The sequence below is a fragment of the Pinus tabuliformis genome, chromosome 2_2, assembly GCF_031772625.1.
Source record: "Pinus tabuliformis cultivar Carrire ecotype Pingquan chromosome 2_2, CPIR1, whole genome shotgun sequence".
In the NCBI taxonomy this organism is placed as follows: domain Eukaryota; kingdom Viridiplantae; phylum Streptophyta; class Pinopsida; order Pinales; family Pinaceae; genus Pinus; species Pinus tabuliformis.
In genome coordinates this window covers 786,007,560-786,031,514 of record NC_142300.1, presented here as the reverse complement: position 1 = coordinate 786,031,514, position 23,955 = coordinate 786,007,560, and the positions used below count along the sequence as shown (strand labels likewise).

Genomic DNA, 23,955 nt, shown 5'->3' with positions numbered 1-23,955 from the left:
ATGTCAATAAACATAATTACAATAAACATAATTACACTGTCAAAATGTCAATAAACAAAATTAATGCTACAAATATTCTCACACCAACTCAAAGACTTGCAACTTAAAATCAACATGTCAATAAACAAGATTAATACTACAACTAGAGAAGATATTCTTACACCAACTCAAGGACTTGCAACTTAAAATCAACATCTAGATTAAGTCGAAGATATTCTTACACCAACTCAAGGACTTGCAACTTAAAATCAACATCTAGATTAAGTCGAAGATATTCTTACACCAACTCAAAGACTTGCAACTTCAAATCAACATCTAGATTAAATCGTACCATATAAAGCTACTTCAAACTTGTGGATTTTTCTTTTCTGGAAAAAAATAAACCTATAGAAATTTTCAAATATAAAAAATCTCATAACATCTATTTTAAATAATAATTTCATACAAAATTTAAACCTATGCAAATTTCAAATATTGAAAATTTCATAACATCTATTTTAAATAATAATTTCAGACATACAAAATTTAAGGAAAAAAACCTAATATAAAATAAAAGAAATATAAAAACAAATTATTATAATAAAATAAATATAACATCACACCTAACAACCACAAATCAAAACCAACCTGCACTCCAAACCACTTTTAACTCAAAAGAAGATGTTAACACATCAATGAGAATTTTGTAGAAAAACCAACTTCCAAATTGACCATTGAAAAGTGTAGACCACGCCAGCTCACTGACCCGTTTGCCACCTCAGAATTAAAAATATCCAGTGAAATCTCCAGTTAAATCTCCACTTTTCTGGAACTAAATTTAGTTGCCACGTAAGCCCAAAAAATCTCGGGCGAACCCTGAGCCGAACAACCGCTACTTCCAGAAAAAAAAGAAAAGATCGCCTTATTACAAAACACGATATTAGTTATATAATTAGGGTTAATTAGGGCAATTAATTTTTATTTCCCGCCTTCCTTTTATTCACCGTTCCGGCCTTCGAAGAACGGATGGAGAACTTGCACACCGCTCCTGATTTTACTGTGAACGAAGCCAATACTCGACCTCGTCCAGAGATCGAATCCCAGTAACAACTCAGAATTCGGTCTTATAGTCACAAACAATATAAGCCCGAGACCGAGGAGAAAAAAGAGAAAAAAAAACCGGTGCCGAGATCGGCAGTCCGGACCATCGTTGGATCGGTTATTCGCATGCGGTTCTGAATTTTGTTTTCCCACGTTATAGATGGGTTTTTCGTTTCAGGCCCCCTCGCACATTACAATCGATTGTTTTCCTTGTTCTTCAATTCTCTAGCCCTGTGTCATATAACATTTAGAGTATAAATATATAGCAATATATATATCTATATACTCTGTATATATTTTATCTGAGATCGTGCATAATGGCGATGGATTCCTCATTGAAGGTTTCGGCTCATTCGAGTCACAGGAAGGGCGGGGGGCTCTTGCAGAACCAGCTCGAGCTCGTGAAGAGGAAGGACTGTGATAGATATGAAATTGCACCGATTCCTGAGACTCTGTCGTTCGAGAAGGGTTTTTATCTTTTCATCAGGGCATGCCAGCTCCTGGTGCGGGGAAAACTGTTTTCTGTGAGAAGATCTTGAATTTCATGCCAAGCATCATTGCTATTTTCCATGGATAATTATAACGATGCAGCCGAGTCATCGATGGAAACTATGATGGTGAGTCGGCCAAGATCCAATTTGTTTTTATGATGATAGTTTTATGTTTTATAAAGCATGCAGGATAGATTTGACGGCCCTTGGTAATGGGATGCGGGATTTCGAGGGCTTTCATTGTATATTTTCTCTTGTATTCTGATGGAAAGTTCTTTTCACCGGTTTTATGTTTCTTTAAATTTCTCTGAAAGATGGCCCGTTGAGTATTTGTCAATAGAACTTTGGAATGTGGGCTTGTCGCTTATATTTACTTGTTGGTATTGTGTAATAAAATGTTCACTCGGGAGAATCGGAATAGTAGGCTAGTTGATAATTTTGTTTTGGTTTATGATTGTGATGGTGTTGATGGTCTCTGATATTCACTTTTATAGATTATCTAGGTGCTAATACACATGGCGGTGTACGGGTTGTTGAAGAACAGGTTCTTGAGAATATTGGAGACAATTTAATTAATAGGATAAGTAATGATCAACAGTAGTCTTCAAACCCATGAAATAAAGGGTTTGAAAAATTGGATTAATCATGTCGTTAGTGGTCAATATACTGATTTCTTCTGGTCTGTAGCAAGACATCTTGGCATATGATTCAGAGGTTTCCAAAGTACCAAGGTAAAGAATACATTTGCTAAGCAGATGGGTGCTCTTATGAAAAATAGGAAGCTTAATTTCTTTTCTAATATAATTTTTTGTCCAATTTCATTTATTTAAATCATTGTGTCAGTGCACACGGCTCAAATATAACGGTTATATGATATTCAAGTCGTTAGATGCATTAATCCTGGATAAATCAGTTATTCAAAAGTCATTGCTGTCTCTGTACCGTATAGGTATACTGACGTATCTTTGGGCTGCTGTTGCTTGCAATGCAGGCCTGAAGACATGATTGCACTTTCTCTAATTTAAGTTTATAATTTGTTCATGTCCCAAAAGAAAATTTTGATACTTCATAAGTTCTGGTCTATTGTACTGAGGTGTTCTAATTTACTTTGCTGGTAGTTATTTCTCCGCTGCACTGAGTTTTTGTCAATTGAGTTATAAACGTATTTTTCTATATTGAGGTCTGATGAGGTAGATCTTTGTTATCAACTACAGGTCTATAACTTTTGGTCTAGGACGGTTGGTTTAGCTGAGGTTTTTTAATCAAGTCTTTGTAGTATGGGATCTAAGTTATGGGTTGTATATTGGTCTTAATTGGTTTTCTTTGTATTTGGCCAGGGGTAATTCTTATTGGGAAGTGATAGTTTTTATTAGCCCCAAAGTATACTCTACAGAAATTTGTTTTTTTAATTTTCTTATTTCATCGGCATAGTTCCATCTTCAAGAAGAGGAATAAGATGGATTTATGCGATCCATCTTAAAGAAAAGGAATAAGATGGATTTATACTGGTTTATTTTATTATTATGGTATATTATTTCATTTTATATTTTTTTTTTTGTTTATTACCATACATTTAAGGAACTCAAACTTTTCTGTCATTTAGTTTATTAACATTATGTTATGTTACGTATCTCATACATACGTTGCTATAGAGTGCACATCACTTCTCTTGGTGCAAATATATTGTTGAATAAAAAATTGTTTCTTTCTAAAATAGATCGATCTGATTCTGCAGAACATGGAGCTAATTTTCATTCTGGCATGGTAAATGTTTGAGAAATTTCCGAGGTTGAATAGCCAAAGGGTGAATAATGGCCACTGAAATTTACTTGTCTTATTTTAGGAACTCTGATCCTAACTTTATAGGTTCATGGAGCTTTCTTAAGTTGTTTCTAGGTGATGAATTCAGGAGATTCATTGCTTTCCTTGATTCTTTCATAGGGTTTTAGGGCTTCAATGCTTTCAATTGAACTTGGCTAATTCTGTTCATTGCAGGAGTCTAGATTCGAGGTTGAACCCTGGTGATGCAGTAGACTGAAAAAAGTAAAGGAGTCTTTAGTATCTTTCGTTATAAAATCCTACTTTCGAATGATAAATCAACCTCTAAATCCAATCGCCTAATTTGAATGTTTCTTTTCACTCGTCTTGATATTTTTGAAGTCTGATTCACCATCTGGAAACGTATACCTTCAAAAAAATGCTGCTAGAACATTTTTATTTTTGAATAAAATGCCATAATTTCTATTCAAAGATAGAATTGAAATTACATTCTTCAGGGGCTAGAGCACTATGACAATAGAGTAGACCAAAAAATTCTCTGACCACACATAGGCTAAGTATCGAGATTCAAAAACCATCTAGTGAAAAACAAGACTGTTTAAAACTGCTCGAAATAGACATCTAAATACAGTCCCAAGTACAAACAAAAAACAGGAGGGAAAACAGAGCCTATATGCTGCTTCATAATGATAACAGGTACCAGGTAAACCCAGCCACATAAATTAAAATTATAAAATAATTAAACAGAGTAGTATCCCTGAACCGAAGAACCTGTAGATGGACATAAGATGGAACACCACCAGAACCTGCCGTGTATACCCTAGTTAATTTCCTCAACCACACAGCAGCCCGCCTCAACTTGAAGCCCCTCCTTTGAAAGCTTATCAGCATCTTCATTTAACTCCATAAATATTTGCATGCAAGAGAGAAATCATAGGTGGAGGCAATTGCATTCAGCTGATCCTTCAAAGTTGTGCAACTGGCAACTCCCTTTTATCCAATTTATTACAAAAGAAGATTCACCATACAATTGAATAGCATTACGTAGCTTAAAACTAGCAAGATGAGCAGTACATAGCTTAAAACTAGCCAGATAAAACATCAATATCAGTCCAATAACTCGGACCAAAATGCTGCTGGAACTTGTCAAGTTTATCAGAATGATTTTTGGGCCCACGATGTTCTGTGATGAAATCATTCTTCAAAATGACAATTTTACCTTTGTTACATCTAGAGATAAAAATAGTGAATATTGAGTTAAAATAACTAGTCAAATAAGATTTAATAATGACTTTTCGCATAAGATTTACTCTTCCTGAAAATAAGCTTCTAATGTTATCCTGCATTACTCTCATGTAGGGAAATGACCTTTAGACTTTAACGGTTCTGGTGCCTACATTTAATCCTTGGTTTTATTTTTCTAAAGGACCAGGCGAGTTGTCTTTGATAGAACCTGCTTTGTTTTCTTTTTTTCACAGAGACGGGTATGAGTTTTCATTAACTGGGCGGCCAAAAACCATAAATTCGGTTACATAGACGGGGTAGATTTTCTGCATGACTTTTCAGCCAGCGAGCTATGCCACCTACTCTTAACAAGATCTTCTTATTACATTTAACAAAGTGAGTTTCTGCTGCTAGTTTCCCAAGGTGGAAGATACAAACAAACTGATGTAGAAGGAGACAGAAAAACATTTCACTTTAGGGAATTGGGTCTCAAAGAATTTCATTGTCTATGAGAAGGGAACCAACGTCTAGCTGAGCTGCCTTGTTTGCCTCGCTGTTTGCTTCTTTGTTATTTGTTCTTAAGACATGGAAGTACTTCAACTTCATGGACTTTGTCTTACCTTTGATCCTTGAAATTATCCTTGCAAGCTGCAAGTTTGCTAAGTTGGAATTGGTCGCCAAGGCTTGGATAATCACCTGGGAATCTCCAAAGACATTTGCCTCCTTATAGCCTAGATCCTTGAGGAATTTAATTCCTTGGTAGAGGGCCATTGCTTCCGCTTGAATGCTTGTGGAGTGGCCTAATCCCCAAGTGAATCTATGCACCCTTGTTCCATCTGAACTTATGGTAATACCTCCGGCTCCCGTAGTGCCTCGGTTCCCTTTAGCAGCCCCATTGAAGAAGAGAGATGGAAGAGCTTGGATGGACATCCAACTTTGGAATGTGTGTTCATTTTTTCTGATTTGCCAATCTTTGCAAGGAGAAGGGGAGCTGTTGGCTTTTGGGAATTTAAAGTTTAGAGCAGATCCTAGCTCTATGTCATGCTAGCTTAAGTTTGTGTTGTCCCCTTTATCTTCCAGCCACTCAGCTAGTTGGCATTTTGGTGCATTGTCCACTAGTCTGAAATCCTGTTCCTTATTTCGAAAAATTCTTCGGTTCCTTTCCAGCCATACTTGCTAGCTGATGAACTTTGGTAAAGCACTCCAAGCTGACCTGATTGTTTTATTTTTTGGGGAATAGCCTGGGTAATTGGTCATCCAACTCGCAAATAGATCCTGGATTGCTGTTGGGAAGGCGAATTTATGATTCCAAGTGTTTAGGAGCTCCTGCCATATAGAGGTTGTGAATTTGCATTCTATCATGATGTGGAGAGCAGATTCAAAGTTTTCCTTGCATAGAGAGCATCTAGATGGCCCATAGAAGCCCCTTTTCAAGAGCCTGTCTTCAGTCAAAATTTTCTGATGGCAGAGGAGCCAGCAGAAGTGGTCCACCTTGGGGATTGAAGGAATTCTCCAAATGCCGATCCAGGGAGCAGGGTTGGGAGGCACGTGAGGCCTCTCGAGGTGTTTGGCGTAGCCCTGAGCTACAGAGTAGCCTGATCGACTCGTTCCCCAGCCTCTCACGTCTTGATTGGTTTTTCGGGATGGAGCGATCCCATGCAAATTCGTGATAAGAGTGCTCAGGTCAGAGCGAAGATAGGAAGGGACTGCGAGTTGCTTCCACCCCAACCACGCATTTTCCTCCCAAGTTGATAGATCCCACAACGTGTTTATGTTGGCTTCTGCCATCCAGCGTTGCAGATCTGGCATGCTCCTTGCTTCTGCCAGCGGAGGTCTATTAAGGATGCTATCATTCCAAATATGTATGCGCTTTCCATTGCCTGGGATCCAGTATGCATGGTTCCTTATCAACGAACTGGTTTTGCTGATAAACTTGCTGAAAGGCGAATTGAATTTGTTCTTGGGCTGCTCCAGACATCTAGTTCTCGGTCCTCTGAAGTATTTTCTCCATAACGCAATTTGCACCCAGCCAGGATTTGGAGCTATGATTTTCCAAATTATTTTGGCTCCCATGGCTAAGTTTTGGGCATTGAGATCCTTAAAATTCAAGCCTCCCTCCTGAAGAGGTCTCATGACTGTATCCCAATTTACCAACGAAATTCTTTTCTCGTTTTGTTTACCTCCCTTCCAGAAAAAAGTTCTGATTAGATCTTCCATTTTTTTTATGATTCCTATAGGTGCCAATAGAACTGAGAATTTAAATAGGGGAAGGGTGCTGAGCACTGATTTTATGAGAATTGATTTCCCTGTTATATTTAACCAGGAGGACCCCCAGGACTACAATTTTAATTTAAATTTGTCTAACTGAGGCAGCTAGTCTTTGTTCAACGCCCTTGAATGAAAGATGGGCAATCCCAGATACTTGAATGACGACCATGAAACTGAGATTGCAAAACCCAGGCAGCAAGCAATGGAGCTTGTAGTTGAGGCAGGAACATTCCAGCTGTAGATGTGACATTTGGCGTTGTTTAGGACACTGCCCGAAACCTTGCAATATTCTTCCAGAACTTCTTTAAATTTGGATGCTGAATGAGGTGTTGCAGCCCCCAGCAAAATAGTGTCATTCGCGAAGAGGGCGTGATTGATTCTTTTGGCACCTCTAGCTATGCACAGGCCTGATATGTCTTGATCTTGTTGCTTTCGTTGTAGATGGAAGCTGAGAACAACGACCTGAAGTACAAAAAGGAGTGGAGACATGGGGCGCCCCTGCCTCAGCCCTCTAGTGGCTTTGAAGAAGTTAGTTGCCCTTCCATTCACCAATGGGGCAATCCATGGCTCTGATATGCAGGCTCTAATCCACTTAATAAAGCTTGGACTGAACCCCATTTTTTGCAAAACATCAAACAAAAAACTATGCCTAACCCGATCGAAAGCATTTGCAATATCTAGTTTGACGACCATACCTTTTTCCTTTCGGTGAAGACTGGAATGGATCGCCTCTTGGACCAGCACGAAATTGTCCACCAGTTGCCTTCCATGGATAAATCCACCTTGATTGTTCGGGATGGTTTTGGGGAGGATCTTTTTCAACCTGTTGGCTATCACTTTAGTTATGACTTTGTACCCAATATTGCATAGGGAAATTGGACGAAATCTGTTGAAGGAGTTTGCTCCTTTCTCCTTAGGAATGAGGGCGAGGAAGGCTGAGTTTGTACAGCCACCTATCTTTTGGCAATCTTGGGATTTCTGTATCATTTTGTAAAATTCCTTCTCTACAATCTGCAAGTAGACCTGGAGAAACTTGGGCGTGAAACCATCTGGCCCCAGGGCTTTGTCCGGGTCCATTGAGAAGAGGGCTTCCTTAACTTCCTTCAACGTGATTTTTGATTCAAGAGATTGATTCATTTTAGAGGAGATCATATTAGGGACAGCGTCCAATAGGTCAGCGTTGAATTCAGCTCTTGATTCCTCTCTATACAACTGTTCAAAATGATTAGTAGCTGCTTTTTTTATGCTGTTAAAGTCCTTCAAAACGTGGTTATCTTCCTTTATTTCGTTGATGGTGTTGTGGCCTTTCGTGGCTTGGGTTTGTTTGTGGAAGTATGAGGTGTTTCTATCTCCAGATTTGAGCCATAGGCTTCTGGACTTGAGCCTCCAGAATTCTTCCTCTGCCAGGCAGGCCTTGTGGAAGCTTTGTTGGAGTTTGGCCTCCTTTTCTAACTCGTCCTTAGTGATTTCCGCTGTTTCAATATGCAGATGCTGTCTTTCTAACTCACTTTGGATTTTTTTCCTTTCCGCTGCAGGATTTGACAGGGTCTTGGCCCAATTTTTTAGCATGCTTTTAACTCTTCTATGTTTTTCCTCCCACACAAAAAACGCTGATCCATTGACTGGCTTTTTCCAGCACTCTCTGATCTTATCCATAAAATCCTTTTCTTTGATCCACAGGGAGCTGAATCTGAAAGGAATAAGCCCCAGATCCTTAGGGGTCAACAGTTCAAGACTTATGGGTTTATGATCTGATATGCTGCTATATAGGATGTGCGATTTGGCTTCTAAACCAAGGAGCAGAAAGGAACTTTGCACCAAGAATCTGTCCAGTCTTGCCACTACGTGCTCTGGGCCAACCCTTTTGTTTGACCACGTGTACTTGCCAATAGCCGGCTTGATATCTATCAGATCCCAATCCTGCATGAGGTCATCTACTGATTTTCTTGCTGGATCTCTAACTATACTGCCTCCTCTTTTTTCTGACGAGAGGAGGGTGAGGTTCAGGTCTCCAACAATGATTATATTTTCCAAGTTTTCTAGATCTGCCAAACTTTTGATGGAATCCCAACATGATTTTTTTCACCTGCATTGTTAGGAGCATATACATTTACCAGGCAAATAGTTTCCTTAGATTCTAAGTGCTGTAATTTTAACAAAATCCAATGAGTATTTAGGGACTCAGAGATAAGAGAGAACTTATTTGGATTACATAGCGACTCAAGACCTCTCGATGCTCCACGGGCAGAGATTGCTTTTGCTCTGTCTTTTTTCCAAAATTTTTTGCTTGCTTGGAGGAAAGCTGAGTCCTCCAATTTAGTCTCCTGGATGAGAAGAATGTCCGGGGCTTCCAGTCTTATTAAACTATTCATAGCTTCTTCCTTGGCTTTGGAGCCCATTCCCCTACAATTCCAGGAGACGATCTTCATCATTTACTTTTGCTGTGATGAGCCCCTTTGGAGCTCTGAGTTTGGATATTCTTCATCTTCGGGGTTTCAGCTAGGAGTTTCTCTAGCGTTGGCTGGCTGCCCTGAAGCTTGTCTTTATATGTCTCTTGGTCTCTTTTTTCCTTTGTTGACATCCTGCCTCTCGTAGATCTTCTGGGGGTAGATTGTGATCCCCCTATCTCCCCTTCTTCCTCCGATTCCTCGGACTCTTGAGTTTCCTTTTCATCTTCTGACAATTTCTCTTTGGATCTCTCTGGTATGCTTATGGATTTGGTCAGAGAGACTACTTTCGGGATTTCTGTGTCTTGCGTAGTCATGATATCTGATCCGAGGATCTCAAATTTGTTCCCTTGGCTTTCCAAGGGTGGATTCTGAGATCCTGCTTGAGGGACTTTGACATTAATGTTTGCGTTCTTCCTGAATGAAGTTTTGGATCTTTTTGCTTGGTTCCATCCCTCGTCTTTCCCTTTTTCTTCAACCCCTTTGGTTGGGCAGTCTTTGGCGAAGTGGCCGTAGACTTGACACTTTCGGCATTTGAATGGCAGTTGCTCATAATCTAATTTTTGGACATGCGTCCACGGACCTACCCTTATTTTGATGGCCTCTAGTAATCCGACCTCCAGATCTACCTCCTCACAAATTCTGGCGTAGTCGTATTGATCTTTGCTGTTAGCCTTGTCTATGAATTTCTCGAGGGTGTTTCCGATATGCTTCAAAGAGTCCCAATTCCAGCAGTGGACGGGAAGATTTGGGAGCCTTACCCACACCGGGACCGCAGAAGGCACATCCACTGTCGGATCGAAGTCTGGCGTCCATTTGTTTAGATACAACCCTTGGGGGCCCATGAAATAGGGGCCGTTTCTGAAGATGAGATCCTTATCCTCTTTATCAGTAAATTCAAATAAGAAATATCCTCTTCCGAGGAAGTAAGAGGTTACCTTGTTCTTTATCAGTGGAGCCCAGTTCCTAGCAACCCAGTTCTCTGTTGATTTTGGGGAAGGCCAGAGACCTGTAAACTGGCCAACCAGAGCGTGATCCGCCAGAGATAAAGCTACTTGAATCAGACCTTCAGGAGGAAGAGCGATCTCTGGGATGTCTTCTAGTCTTTTCACGAATTTGGCGGCTTCCACAGCGTTCTTCTTGGGCAGAGAGGCCAGCAAGGATCTGAAGGCCTCAGCAGCGGAAGGTGGAGAAAGGGAGGAAGGCCCCTGGGGGGGATCTGGTTCCTCCATGGAGATCCGGCACAAACCCTAGCCGACAGCAGCCAGAAGCTAGTGCCTTCAGCGGCCAAACCCTAGCCGACCGCAGCCAGAAGGAAGAGCCCTCGACGGACCTTCCCGCAGGGACCGAAAGGAGCAGGAGCGGGCGCGCTCGCAGCTTTTAGGATCCATGGGATGCGGACCTTGCAGGTTGCAGGGCCGAGCGATCGCGCGCAACAGCTCAGCTCAAAAGTCCAACCAAAACCAATATTTTGGTACAAAATTCTTTGATAGAACTTGCTTTGTTATTCAATTGTTCCTTTTGAGAGATTTTTGCGGACCCTGAAGAGAAAATGTAATGATAGGGTATTTATTTTCCAAAGCATGTAAAGAGAGGAAAGTGGCATAGATGATAAATATTTCATGTGAAAATGTATAAGAATGCTTCATAAGTTGCAATTGGGTATTTCAAATTTATTTGTTTCAGAGGGTAGACCATGGATCTTTGTTCAAATGTTGGCGTTGCAAAGTTTGTATTTTGAAGATGGTTCACGCTATTCACAATTTCTTTTCTGCATGGCTGCGGCTATAGTGTTAGCATAGATCCATCTTAATTTTGAATATATTTAGTGCTAAAAATATTTAAACCTCAAGTTGCAAATCTATACGTGTTTGTATGTGTATGTATTACATGGATACAGTGTTCACAATGAATATGACAAGTTTTTAGAAAATGAGGATATGATATGATTAGGATACAATGAATACATGCATGCATGCATACGCACGCTAAAAGAACTATGATGCATAAAATTTTTAGGATACCATTCAAATTTGGAAATTGAGCAATTTGTAACTTGATTTGTAAGAAGTTAGTGTTGGTATTTTTAATTTTTTTTGTTTTGTTTCAATGACCAAAAATGTTGGCTCAACAGCTGATATGTTGGGTTGGAATGGCTGATTGTTTAAAAAAAATTGAACTGTTGCTGAAAGATTTCAGTCTCATTTTAAAGGTGTGTTTCAATGAGCATCACTTTTAAAACGCGGAAATGCATTTCCAGCACCTGGGAGGTGGCATTTTCAGTAATAGTATATAGTGTATATTATATATATATTTTTAATTTCGTCATGCCAATATACTATATATATATATATATAATTTTTTTTTTCAAGAAAACTTCGTGGGATTCCCCCTCTTCGGTAGAATATGTAGATAGGTGGCTGGTAAATCCAAGGGATTGGACTAGATTTGAACCTGGAACCTCTCTGTCAGCGGTTTTTAATAATACTATATAATATATATATTTTTAATTTTGTCATGCCAACATATAAATTTTTCCCAGGAAAACATTGCGGGATCCCCCTTCTTCTCTGGAATATCTAGATAGCAGCTGGTAACTCCAAGGAATTGGACCAGATTTGAATCTGTGACCTCTCTGTCAGAGGTGCACTTTTGCTAAATAGTTCAATCAATTGAGCTAACTTTTGGGGTTATTATCAGACCAACACATATTATACAATGACATAAATACAAAGTCCCCATGATATCCACCACCTGGGCTTGAGAACACCTTTCTCTCTTGTGCAAGGATGTTCTAGCTGAGTGCTGCTTGAGTGCCTTATAGTATGAGTTCTGGTAGATTGCTTCCTGAGTCTCTTATAAGAATTTCAGTCGCTTGATGAGTTTGATAGTATGAGTTGTTGCTGCTCCACGACTGATTGGCTAAAAAAGGAAGTTTGATTGGGCATTATATAGCTTTTAACAAATATTTTTTCTGGTGTTCCAATGTTATACTTTCTTTTTTCCCATTGTTTAACCTTCCCATATCTTCTTTGAAATTCACTGAAAATGTGGCCACGAAATATTTCTTCCTTTTGAGTAAAATGACAAATAGTCAAATAATTGCCTTCCATCATTTATGTATCAATATTTTATTCTTGTAAATAAAATGAAAAGAAGTTGAGCAACTAGCTTGCCACCACTTATATACCCCTTCTCTCTATATTGTTATTTAATCTTTTCTCTTCATGAGTTTTTAGATATATTTGTGGGTGAACATGAAATGATCAGAGTATGTCTTCTCTAGATTTATCTTTAGAGTATGTAGTTTCACTTATTATGTTCACACTGTCATGTTTTTTCACAAATATTGCTATGGCAGATCCCAGGTTGACAGACTATGATACTCTTCTCCAAAACATTCATGATTTAAAAGCTGGAAAAGCTGTGAAGGTTCCCATTTATGATTTTAAGCTCAGTCGTCGTACTGGATACAGGTCTGTCCTTTGGTCTGCACAAAACATTGGAGATTGCCTATTTTGTGTAATTATATTCACCATAGATGTAGCTGTCGTCAAAACGAGTACCTAAGGTGTAATTTTTCAGTTTCCTTGTAGGAATTTCTAGAACTGTGTAGTATATACCTCTCACGAGAGAATTTGTAAGAGCATGTGTGTCTAACTTATATTCTTAATACTTTTCCAGAGATGTCGATGTTCCATCATCTAGGATTGTTGTCATTGAGGGTATCTATGCTTTGAGTGAAAGGTTACGCCCGCTATTGGATCTCCGGGTCTCTGTGACTGGAGGCGTTCACTTTGATCTTGTCAAGAGGGTTCTGAGGGATATCAATCGTTCTGGCCAGGCACCTGAGGACATTATTCATCAAATATCAGAAACAGTAGGTGGCTTTATTCTGATTTTTGATTGAAATGAAAAGTAATTCCATTCAATATATTTATTCATTATTCTTCAGCCAAAAGGCCTGAAAATTAAGCTCAAAACTTTTCTTCTCAAAATTCATCTCTATTGGACGGAGGTGACCGATGAAAACTTGCTGTAATGCATTCCCATTTTGTTTGTAGATATATCATTCAGTATGGGTGTATAGTGTAAAAGGCTACACTTGCATGTCTTTCATTCAGATTCTGAGCTTCATATAATGTATCTGATTGCAAGTCTGCATCTTTTATTTGCAGGACCTGGTTAATTACATATGGTTGGCTTAACAGCTTTCTCTTACACACATGGGGACATATAACCTATTGTTTCTTATTTTAAGATTCACTATACCACTTTATGTGGCTTTCTGGTTGCTGGAGATTGAAACTTATTGATAACTTAGTCATTTCCTGTTTTGTAGTAATCTTTTTATTGTTTTTGTGTACATGGGGTGATTGCACCTTGGGCAATAGAAGTTTTGCTTAATACGCAATCGTGATTATATAACAAATAAGCTTTATTCCCAGTGTCCTTGTTACTTTTTGCAATATAGTTCACTGTTCAGTTACAAGAAGTTTGAAAGCTGAGACATTGCTATGAGAAGTTTGGGAGTAAAGTGACAAAACTTTTTAACTTTTGTAAGTATAGAAATTCTGAAATAGTGATAATGAATTTCTTTTGAGGGCTGAACCGTGGATCTCTCAGTCAGTTTAGATGCCATTCTTTGTCCATAGATGCAAGCTGATTTGTTGCCTCCAACGTATCCAATATTTGGTGGGGATTTAAGTCACTTGGTTCGAACTCCAATTTGATTTCGACGACCTTGAAGTTCAATAAAAAATCAACAGTAAAATTTTGGTAATAAAATTCGGAAATACTACAAAATTTTAAAGGATATGTAATAAAATGAAAATATATGTATATTGTAGTTAAACACATAATAGAAATGAAAATTTAAACATATATTTCAGAAACACCTAAAAACATAATCCTGTTAAAAATTTAAAAGTAATTTTATGAAATTATTTACTTACCCGTCTGATTCTTTGTGGTTGGGGAATATTGTCATGCATACCCAGTTCATGTTTTCAGTGTTTCGATCCTTATATTGGATAGTAAATTTAATCATTTTTAGCAAGCATTTGCGTCTCCTCATTTTATGAAAGAAGTTTTTTTTTGTTCTCATTTTTGTGTTTTTGGGTGTGCCTTTGCACGAAAGAGACTCAACTTATTAATTGTGGGGGCATTGACAAAGTGGCGTGCCTGGAAATGAATCTGGACTTGAGCAAGACGTCGGGCGGTGGAAGAAATCCAGAGTTGGGCTCTGGAGTCTACGGGCACCACAGAGAAAAATGGAACGGTCCAGCCTTTGGGGAAAAGAAAACGGGTGGGCAGGGTTCTTTATTTTTTATTTTATTTTTGCACTTTGTAGTCTGTCGGGAACAAATTTCAACAAATCTGGGCAGTTACCGCCAAATTTATTTACCTTTAAGTTCAGGTTCCCAATCGAGTTTCGTTCAATTTGAAATTCGCTGAACTGGGGCCGAATTTGTTCGAAATGCCTTCAGGTTCGATCTTAAATCGAAAAAATCACCGAATGCACGAAGCACTCACAAATATATCCATAAAATAACTGAAAATTTTGCAGAAACTGACTGCCAACAACTTAGATTGTTACTTCAGTTTTCTATATGTTTATTAAAATATAAAGTCTAATATCCAAGGAAATGAAATTAATGGCATACAAACAGTCTGTTGGTGGATTTCAGTTACTATAAAGCTCAGGTTCTGTTCTAATATTTAGTATGGAAGGTTACCTTGCATCCTTAAATTGATACTTCTCCAGCAGAATTGCAATATTTCTAACCATGTTGTGCTGTTTCTATCTAATGTTTGTGTGGTCTCGACTCTCTTTGAATGTAAAGAGAAGTTGCAAACATTTGTTGCATTTAATTGTTGGTGAAAGTATATTTAACCAGTATGCAGATAAGTTCTTAATTATGAATAAGAGCCTTTTTAGAGTTGCTGGCAAGCGGGTATGACTACACAACTTATAGTGGTACGTAAGGTCAAAGCCTGTGGATATCATCTTAAGTCGTAGGAGTCTTCATAGTAGTATCCTTTTTCCTCACCACTCCTGCCATTATATAGCCTCTCCACTTGTAATGTCTTATTTTAGAAGTCGGAAACTATTGCAGAATAATTTGATCTTGTCACATCTTTATCCTTATATGTAGTAAGTTTTTGGCAAAAGGAAGAATTTTCTTGTACTTTATACAAAATCAGGTGCAATTCTTCATTAAAGTGCCCACTGAAAGGTGTTAATTTTCAATCAACACGATCATTGTCATTTAGCATCAAGTTCTACTTGAGAAGACATATTACATGGCAATGGCGCTTGGACGTTGTAAGAATGACACTGATAGGTTATGTTTTTTCCCTAGAATATCTGGATAGAAGTTGGCTCAACTGCTAGCCACAGTAGTGGCCAGTAACGCTGAGGGACTCTCTGCATTTAAACCTGTGACCTATGACCTTCCTGTTGCCAACATGCCTTGGGTGGATAGTTCAACCAATTGATCTAATTCTTGGACACGATGTTATATTGAAGCAATTTGTAGTCTAGCCTGTCATGTATATTATTGTCTCCCTTTTCATTTAGTGGCAAGTGAAAATCATAATATTATGTTATTGAAAGAAATGTGAAAATGGACTGTGCAGGTTTATCCTATGTATAAGGCGTTCATTGAACCTGACCTGGAGACTGCACATATTAAAATTGTGAATAAATTCAATCCTTTTTCCGGATTTCAAACACCAAATTATATCTTAAAGGTACTGTAAGAATCAAACCATTTTAACATGAAATTTCATTGTAATTGAGTTTGTGAGGTGAGTTTACTATCAGCTTTAAATTTATTTTTTTCCATCATCTATTCTGCTATTGTTTGCAGTCTACTCGCATTGTGACAGTGGACCAAATAAAGGAAGTATTATCGATAGATCATACAGAGAAAACTGAAGAAACTTATGACATCTATCTTTTGCCTCCCGGGGAAGATCCTGAGACATGTCAATCTTACCTGAGGATGCGGAATAGGGATGGCAAGTACAGTCTTATGTTTGAGGTGATTATGATTGTATCCTGCATTAGTTGATACACAAGCATCTCCCTTCTATTTCATTACACATTAACCAGGTGCAATTTGTCTTTGGCAATAAACATTACTGTTTGAAGTCAAGAAGAGTGACAAAGAAAAATGGAAATCCAGCTAATTATGTAACGATTTTTTTAGGTGTACAGTAGTTATTTAAGGGGAGCTACTTGAAGTAATCTAAATCCATAAAATGACCTGATTTGACCGTGATTGCAGGAATGGGTTACAGACAATCCATTTATCATATCTCCAAGAATTACATTTGAAGTTAGTGTTCGTCTGCTTGGAGGTTTGATGGCTCTAGGTTACACAATAACAACCATATTGAAGCGTATAAGTCATGTATTTTCAGATGATGGGGTGACTGTGAAACTTGATAAACTTGAACAATTGCATAGAAAATATATGCAGGTACTCAACATGCGGTAAAACTCTTCCAGTTGAATGCACCAACTTGCAACCCATTTATTCTGTGTGATAAGTTTATTATGCAAACATTGATTTTTTGCCCTGTATTTGTAAATCATTAGGTGCAAGGTAATGACAGGACTCGAGTTGCAGAGGTTGCCAGTAAATTGGGCCTTGATGGTTCTTACACACCTCACTCCTATATTGAACAGATACAATTAGAAAAGCTAACAGCTGAAGTTATGGTATGAATTCAATCAGGTTGGCTGTTACTAAAGTTTGACACTTGCTCAAACCTTTATTTATACTGCTCCTTGTGTGTTTTGACAGGCACTGCCAGATGACTTGAAGTCCAAGTTGATAAGTGATCCTCTTGCTGCGAGTCCCATGCCATCATTTTCCTGGATATCTCAGGCAAAGCCTGCAATAAAGAATCAATACAGCAGAAGGTACTAGCAATATGCATAATTTTTTGTGACTTTCATCTTAACCTTCTTGTAATGTAGTAGGTTTTAAACTTTAAACGTCTTGACTCCCCAAACCAGTAGTCTAGTTAAAGAGTTGTACAATTAAATTTATCTGAGTAAACCTTTTAAAGAATTCATGATGGAAGTATTATTCTGTGGGTATTTACTGAATGCGGAGGATCATAGGCCTACAAAAGCTCTAATGCCAGCATTCTCCTCTCAGGATAAGAATGCCTATAAGGGACAATCTCACTGCACATGTTATTTGTGTAGAAATAGGAACCAAAGCTGCATCACATGTCTACCTTCCTAGAGAGGGAGCGAGAAACTCTTTCTTTGCTTAAGATTTGAGTTTATCCTGTGATTTTTTACTTTCCATCTCATTTTGTTTAGGAACAAGCCTTTATAAATAAATTGGTCTGTAACTTGTTTAAAAGGCAACATCTCACTGTATTTTATTGATTCATAGCTTGTTCAAGTTTTGTTCCTTATATTATCAAGTAGCAGAATTAAAGAAAGATTTCCATGGTTTCAAGGATTTGATTTTGTATTCTGTTTTCTTTCACTAATGCTAAGAGTCCACAAAAAAACTGTTTCTTGTCATGTATAAATCTAGGCATTTTCCTAAAGATGAAAAGTAATTGTGTGTGTGGGTGTTTACTATATTAGAATACATTGTTTGTTATCCACATTGCACCTTTTATTGATCCAAATTTGAGGTAAGTGTTGAGATATTCATGACACGTTGAGGATCCATAATTTAACGTGGACATGAACGTTAAACATGATTGCATCAAATAGAGAAGTTTTATCGGACATCCACATGGGATTTCGATGTATTGTTATGAAATTTATTGGAAAACAGATTTTTCTGCAGATAGCGGATTTTCCCCCTTCTGTTTGATTTGTGCTAGAATCTACTTCCAAATATGTTACAATGTTTGTGAGACCTGGTGTCATCCTATGAATTTTTCTAACTTCTAAACAATATGCTGTTTGCTAATAAAATCGAGGCTGTTATACTTCCATTTTTGAACTTATTTACATGGAGTAGAGAGTATTGTCTCTGTAAAAGTCCTCGGATAGCTTATGGAAAGATGGAATGACTAACAAATAGAAAGTTGAATATGGAGGTGTCACTAGGAAAACGATGGGAAGTGTGATTTTGCAGCATTCCTGTACTTGAAAGGGAACTACTACTGTAACCATGGAAATAACCAAAATAATAAAACAAAAATAGAGCCAAAAATCAAGGAAAAGAGTGGGGGCACCTGCAAACCCAGAGGTGGATTGCCCCTGCAAATCTGAGTAAATGAAGGAAGACAACTCCAGTCTCCAATAAACACCAATAATCTGGTTGATTGTAGTGATAAACTAGTAAGGGATTAATTGAATCACGAGGAGGGCAAAACTGTTATTTGCACAAATAAGGAGTCGAAATTCTGTACTTGAAGCGTAAGTTAATGCTAAGAATGATCAGGCCCTTGTTATATAAAAGTGGGGTTTTTACAGATATTGGAATACGATATTGTATTTGACTAGTATTTGAACATTTTAACAAATCATGAGTGATATATATTCAAGATAGCTCATGTCTAATGTGGTAATATCCAATAAGGATGTTTCCCTTCAGTACACAACAGACTGCTTAGTCACCATGTTCGGCGAATTTCAAGCTTGAAATTCAAAATTTACTGAACTTCAACCAAATTCAAACTTCAAGCTAAACTAGTTGCTGACACCTTCTGTCGGGTTTCATTGTTGAAGAACTTGATTCAAATGTATTCAAACAATTAGAGGTGTTTTTGTTTTAACTTTTTATGGGGACAATTTGGAGATTAGGCTGGAAGCTTGTCTAATCTTAATATACGAAAAATTCTCTGTACAATTGGTTTTTCTGATTTCTGAGCTGGCAAGATTATGTTCATTTTGAAGGGGGATAATGGAAATTGCAATCCAGAGGCTATTTCCTAAAGAATCTTTTGAATCAAGGATTGTTACTTTATACTTTGTTAACATCTTTGAGACTTGATTGATGGTTTATGTAATGTATCTAATGTTTGATGCCCATTATTTTACAGTTGGAGCAGACATACCAGCAATGATATTAGCGAAAGGTACATAAGCTTCTTTCTCTACTTGAATACTCGGTATTTTTTCGTTCATTTGTAGGCTATCTATGAATTGATGAAATTGAAGGTTTCTTTCAAGCTGACAGAGCTTGTATTAATCACTTGAACAGTGGAACATTTGATCAACAAGATTTTTTAAAGACACAAAGGAATTCTATAACTGCCCCACTGGTATGGTGCAATGGAAATAGCAAAAGATATGATGACAGGACACTGGACTCTCCACGTGGATCTCAAGATCAGGTATTGGATTGCCAATATTGAAGCCGGCAAATTTTTATTAATTTTACCCAGAAGTCATATTTATTTAGCCGATTAAAAAATGTAGTATTCTAGAATACTAAATAAATATCTGTTTTTGCAGGGTTTTTCTCGCCTTTCAGACCAAATGACAGGCCTGAGTGAGAGGTTAGAGGAACTCATGTCTCGTATATTAGAACTAGAAAATAAGCTCTCTGAGTCTGGTAGTCAGGGACATATTCCTCGACAGGGTTCAGGTGTTGGTTCTTTTGGGAATAATCTAAATGGTGTATACTCAAATGGAGTTGCTAATGGATTTGGACCATCTCCTCCAACGGGTGCTTCAAATACTTTAGGAACAGGGTTAGATCCTAGCATAATTGAGGAGGTATATAGCGTGCTAATGTCAAGTTATGTTCCGTATTTGACTATTATTTTCCTGTCAATTATAATACAACCAGATGTAAAAATTCTCAAGCCATTTGAAATTGGGCTATATTTGTTTTATTGTTTGCAGGTAAAGGTTCTTGGTCGAGGGCAGAGACATCTAACAAAACAGTTAGATGTACTGAGTAATCTTCTACGGGAAAACATTTCTCAAACAAGCCACCATAACATCAACAGAAGATGGACATGGGAAGGATTTATAGGAAGCACCAGAACAAGTGATTCTGGGCTTGCCATTGCAGCTTCTCTCGTAGTTTTAGGAGTAGGAAGTGTGGCTGGCATGCTTGTACTACGGACATGGAGGACATCATAACCGAGACACCGTGTCTAACAAGGATCAATCAATTCAAAGCATACTCCCCATTCAAATTGATGCATGCTGGTCTCCACCTTTAAATTTATATTGTATCTCTTCTCTTTTCGAGGAAAGCAAGAAAATCAATAAAATCCATACAGATTTACATTGCTTCTTGGGTGGACTCTTGCGGAAAACACTATGAACATTTTAGCTGATCCTAAACGTGCAATTGCAATCGTAAGCTTTAGACACCACCCAAAATGACTTGTAGAGCCTACCCCAAACTATACTAGTAAAATTCCAATCAGTGCTTGTTCCGTAGGGCTCTGGTGGACCATTTAGCCGAATTCTGTAGGTATGGTTGTTCATTTGTCCTTTGATTTGCTGCATCGTTGATGATTCACGTATATTCATATCATGCATTCATGGTTGCATCCTATCTAATGGTTTGGCATCTTCGCAACACATCATCATTATTGTGATATAATTTAATGAAGATAATATTGGTCGTGGAGAAGGTAAAAGCATGATATAGCTTTAACCCACCTGTCTAGTTATAGGGATTAATCCAGATTATAACTTTCACATGTAATCGTTAATAATTGCAGCTTACATAAGTACATATATGTAATCCCCCCATCGCTTCATTTTGTTTTTAGTTATCTCATTAGTTGTAAGCTAAAAGCATGATATAGCTTTGACCCACCTGTCTAGTTATAGGGATTAATGCAGATTATAACTTTCACATGTAATCATTAATAATTGCAGGTTACATAAATATAATCTTCATTGCTTCATTCATTTTGTTTTTAGTTATCTCATTAGTAATTCGTAACTTTTACTTACCAATTTGATGCTGTTGCTATCGTTGCATGTGCTGTCTGGCACGATCCTCGCTTTGAGGTGCACTATACCATGTATTGCTTCATTCATTTTGTTTTTAGTCATCTCATCAGTAGTTGCCAATTTGTAACCTTGACCCACCAATTTGTTGCAATTGCTACCGTTGAATGTGCTGCCTGGCACGATCCTCGCTTTTGAGGTGCTACCGTGTATTGATTCATTCATTTTGTTTTTAGTTATCTCATTAGTAGATTAGTAGTTGCCAATTTGTAATCTTCAACCACCAATTTGATGCAATTGCTATCGTTGCATGTAAGTTCTGGCACGGTCCTCGCTTTTGACGTGCACTACTATGTACCCATCCTCGTGGCATGTCTTCCATGTCAATATTATTCAGCAATATTAATATTATAATTTTTTTGGAAAATTAATATAATATGGCTAGAAATTATTAGTTTTAGTATGAGGCGGAGACTATTTGGTTTGATTGGGGTTTATTAACTCCTTGTCAAATTTCATGAAATTGAAGATGGGTGTCAATGTGGGAGTTACAATCATCCAAATTGCAACTTTCACATATAATAGTTAATAGTTGCAGCTTACATAAATATACATGTAATCCTTATTGACCCATTTCCTTTTTAATGCCAATTTGTAACCTTCAGCCACCAATTTGATATGATCGGTTGCATGTGCTGCTTTGGCACAATCCCTGCCTCTCACGTGCACTACCATGTCCCATCCTCTTGGCATATCTTCCATGTCAATATTATGTAACAATGTTATTGTTTTTTGTTACATGTAATCCTCATTGCTCCATTTCCTTTTTAATGCCAATTTGTAACCTTCAGCCACCAATTTGATATGATCGGTTGCATGTGCTGCTTTGGCACAATCCCGGCCTCTCACCTGCACTACCATGTCCCATCCTCTTGGCATATCTTCCTATGTCAATATTATTTAACAATGTTATTGTTTTTTGTTGAGATAATAGTATGGCACCTGCACTATGTCAATATTATTTAACAATGTTATTGTTTTTTGTTGAGATAATAGTATGGCACCTGCACTACCATGTCCCATCCTCTTGGCATATCTTATTTAACAATGTTAATTGTTTTTTGTTGAGATAATAGTATGGCTAGAAAATATTAGTGATATCTTCCTATGTCAATATTATTTAACAATGTTATTGTTTTTTGTTGAGATAATAGAATGGCTAGAAAATATTAGTATGAGCGGGAGACTAGTTGGTTTGTGTGGGGTTTAGTCTCTATAAGATTTTGGGTTCAAATTTTATGGGAAGGGATCGATGGCAAGTGCCAATTGTTGGGATTATAATGCATCTAGGCTTAATTGAGTCTTACACAATCCTAGTGACATCGAGCTGTTGGGCAAATTGTTCTATTCAACATATGGGCTAGCCTTGTCCTAGGCATACCATTGTAATGATCTTTACCTAATATTAATTTTAGCACTCAAATAATTATTGTTCAAGAGAAGTGAATAGGATTATTAACTGAAATTTGTTAAATGATTTTTATGAAAAAGTTGTAAGAAAAGGTAATAATTGTTACATAGAATTAAAGTCCATCCCACATTGATAATGTTGATGTCAATATATACCTATCCAATATAAAAATTAAAAATATAATGATAATAAATATAACATAGATTAATTTTATATACATGAAACAACAATGTAAAACTAAATCATGTCAACCATACAAAATAAATAAATAGGACAATTGTGTTTCCCACTTTTTTTTTTGGTTTTTAATAAATTAATTTATAATACAAATTATTAATGTGTAAATTTTTAATGCTTGAAAACAAGCACAGAGAAATTAATTATAGTGGGTTTTTTTCTGTGCTTAATGGATCTGAAATTAAAATGAATTTGTATCAATATTGAAAAAATAAAATGTACTTGACACCTTTTTATTGATGAGATGTATAATAATATTGTGTTACTAATAAATTAAAAAGAAAATGACAAATTGATAAGAAAATAAATCCATTTTAATATTGATCTTTTAAAACAATAAGAATTTTGTATACAGGGTTCTTTTGTTGATTTTGTTTTGTGTTTGTTGATTTGGTTTTTTTATTTTGATTTTTCAACATTGAATAAAATAGAGGTGAAAATTGATCTTAAGATCGATTTAAAGGGAGTTAATATGGATCAATTGAAATTGCAAATATTGCAAATGATTCTACGTACAAACATGAACACAGAGGGGGGCCAATTGTTGCTGATAAAAGTCTAGAAATGATACAGCAATTTTTGATGATAAAAGTTGAAAATAATGGAGTTATTCTTTTGGTGCTTAATATGTTTAATATGAAAATTTATCTAGGCAAGATTAAGATTGATAGATGATGATTTTATTACAAAATGAGCCATATCAATAAATGAGGGAACTCTAAATAGAATTGAGTCCCATATCTAAGTTTAAAGGAATTTTTTCACAATAACACAACACGCACAAAATAATTGGGAGATTTTTTACATTAGAAAGCATTGCAATAGAGTTATAATGGGCTTACAAAAGGTGTTGATTAAGAATCTAGCCAATCTCATTTTTTCGTTGATTTATCCTTCTCGAAGCATTGAGAGGATATGATGAGTTTTCCTTTGTGGCTCTTTTACTTATCACTTGAGCACAAGAATACTCCGACAATTTGATTACATAGGAAAATACAAAAATAGATCATAGGAAACAATTGCTAGTTGTAACAAAGCCCATGG

At 37.1% G+C, this 23,955-nt stretch overlaps 1 protein-coding gene across 1 annotated transcript; it reads left to right on the top strand.

Annotated features, from left to right (window-relative positions):
• The first annotated feature begins 2,259 nt into the window (after positions 1–2,259).
• Positions 2,260–20,532, top strand: LOC149195044 (inorganic pyrophosphatase TTM2-like). The gene is made up of 12 exons (XM_089405234.1): positions 2,260–2,302; positions 12,651–12,765; positions 12,974–13,169; positions 15,932–16,045; positions 16,165–16,338; positions 16,585–16,779; positions 16,899–17,021; positions 17,107–17,225; positions 19,325–19,360; positions 19,486–19,618; positions 19,740–20,003; positions 20,133–20,532. Exons 1-12 carry the CDS (start codon positions 2,275–2,277, stop codon positions 20,373–20,375), a joined length of 1,740 nt encoding a protein of 579 aa, XP_089261360.1. The 5' UTR covers positions 2,260–2,274; the 3' UTR covers positions 20,376–20,532.
• Positions 20,533–23,955: the final 3,423 nt, after the last annotated feature.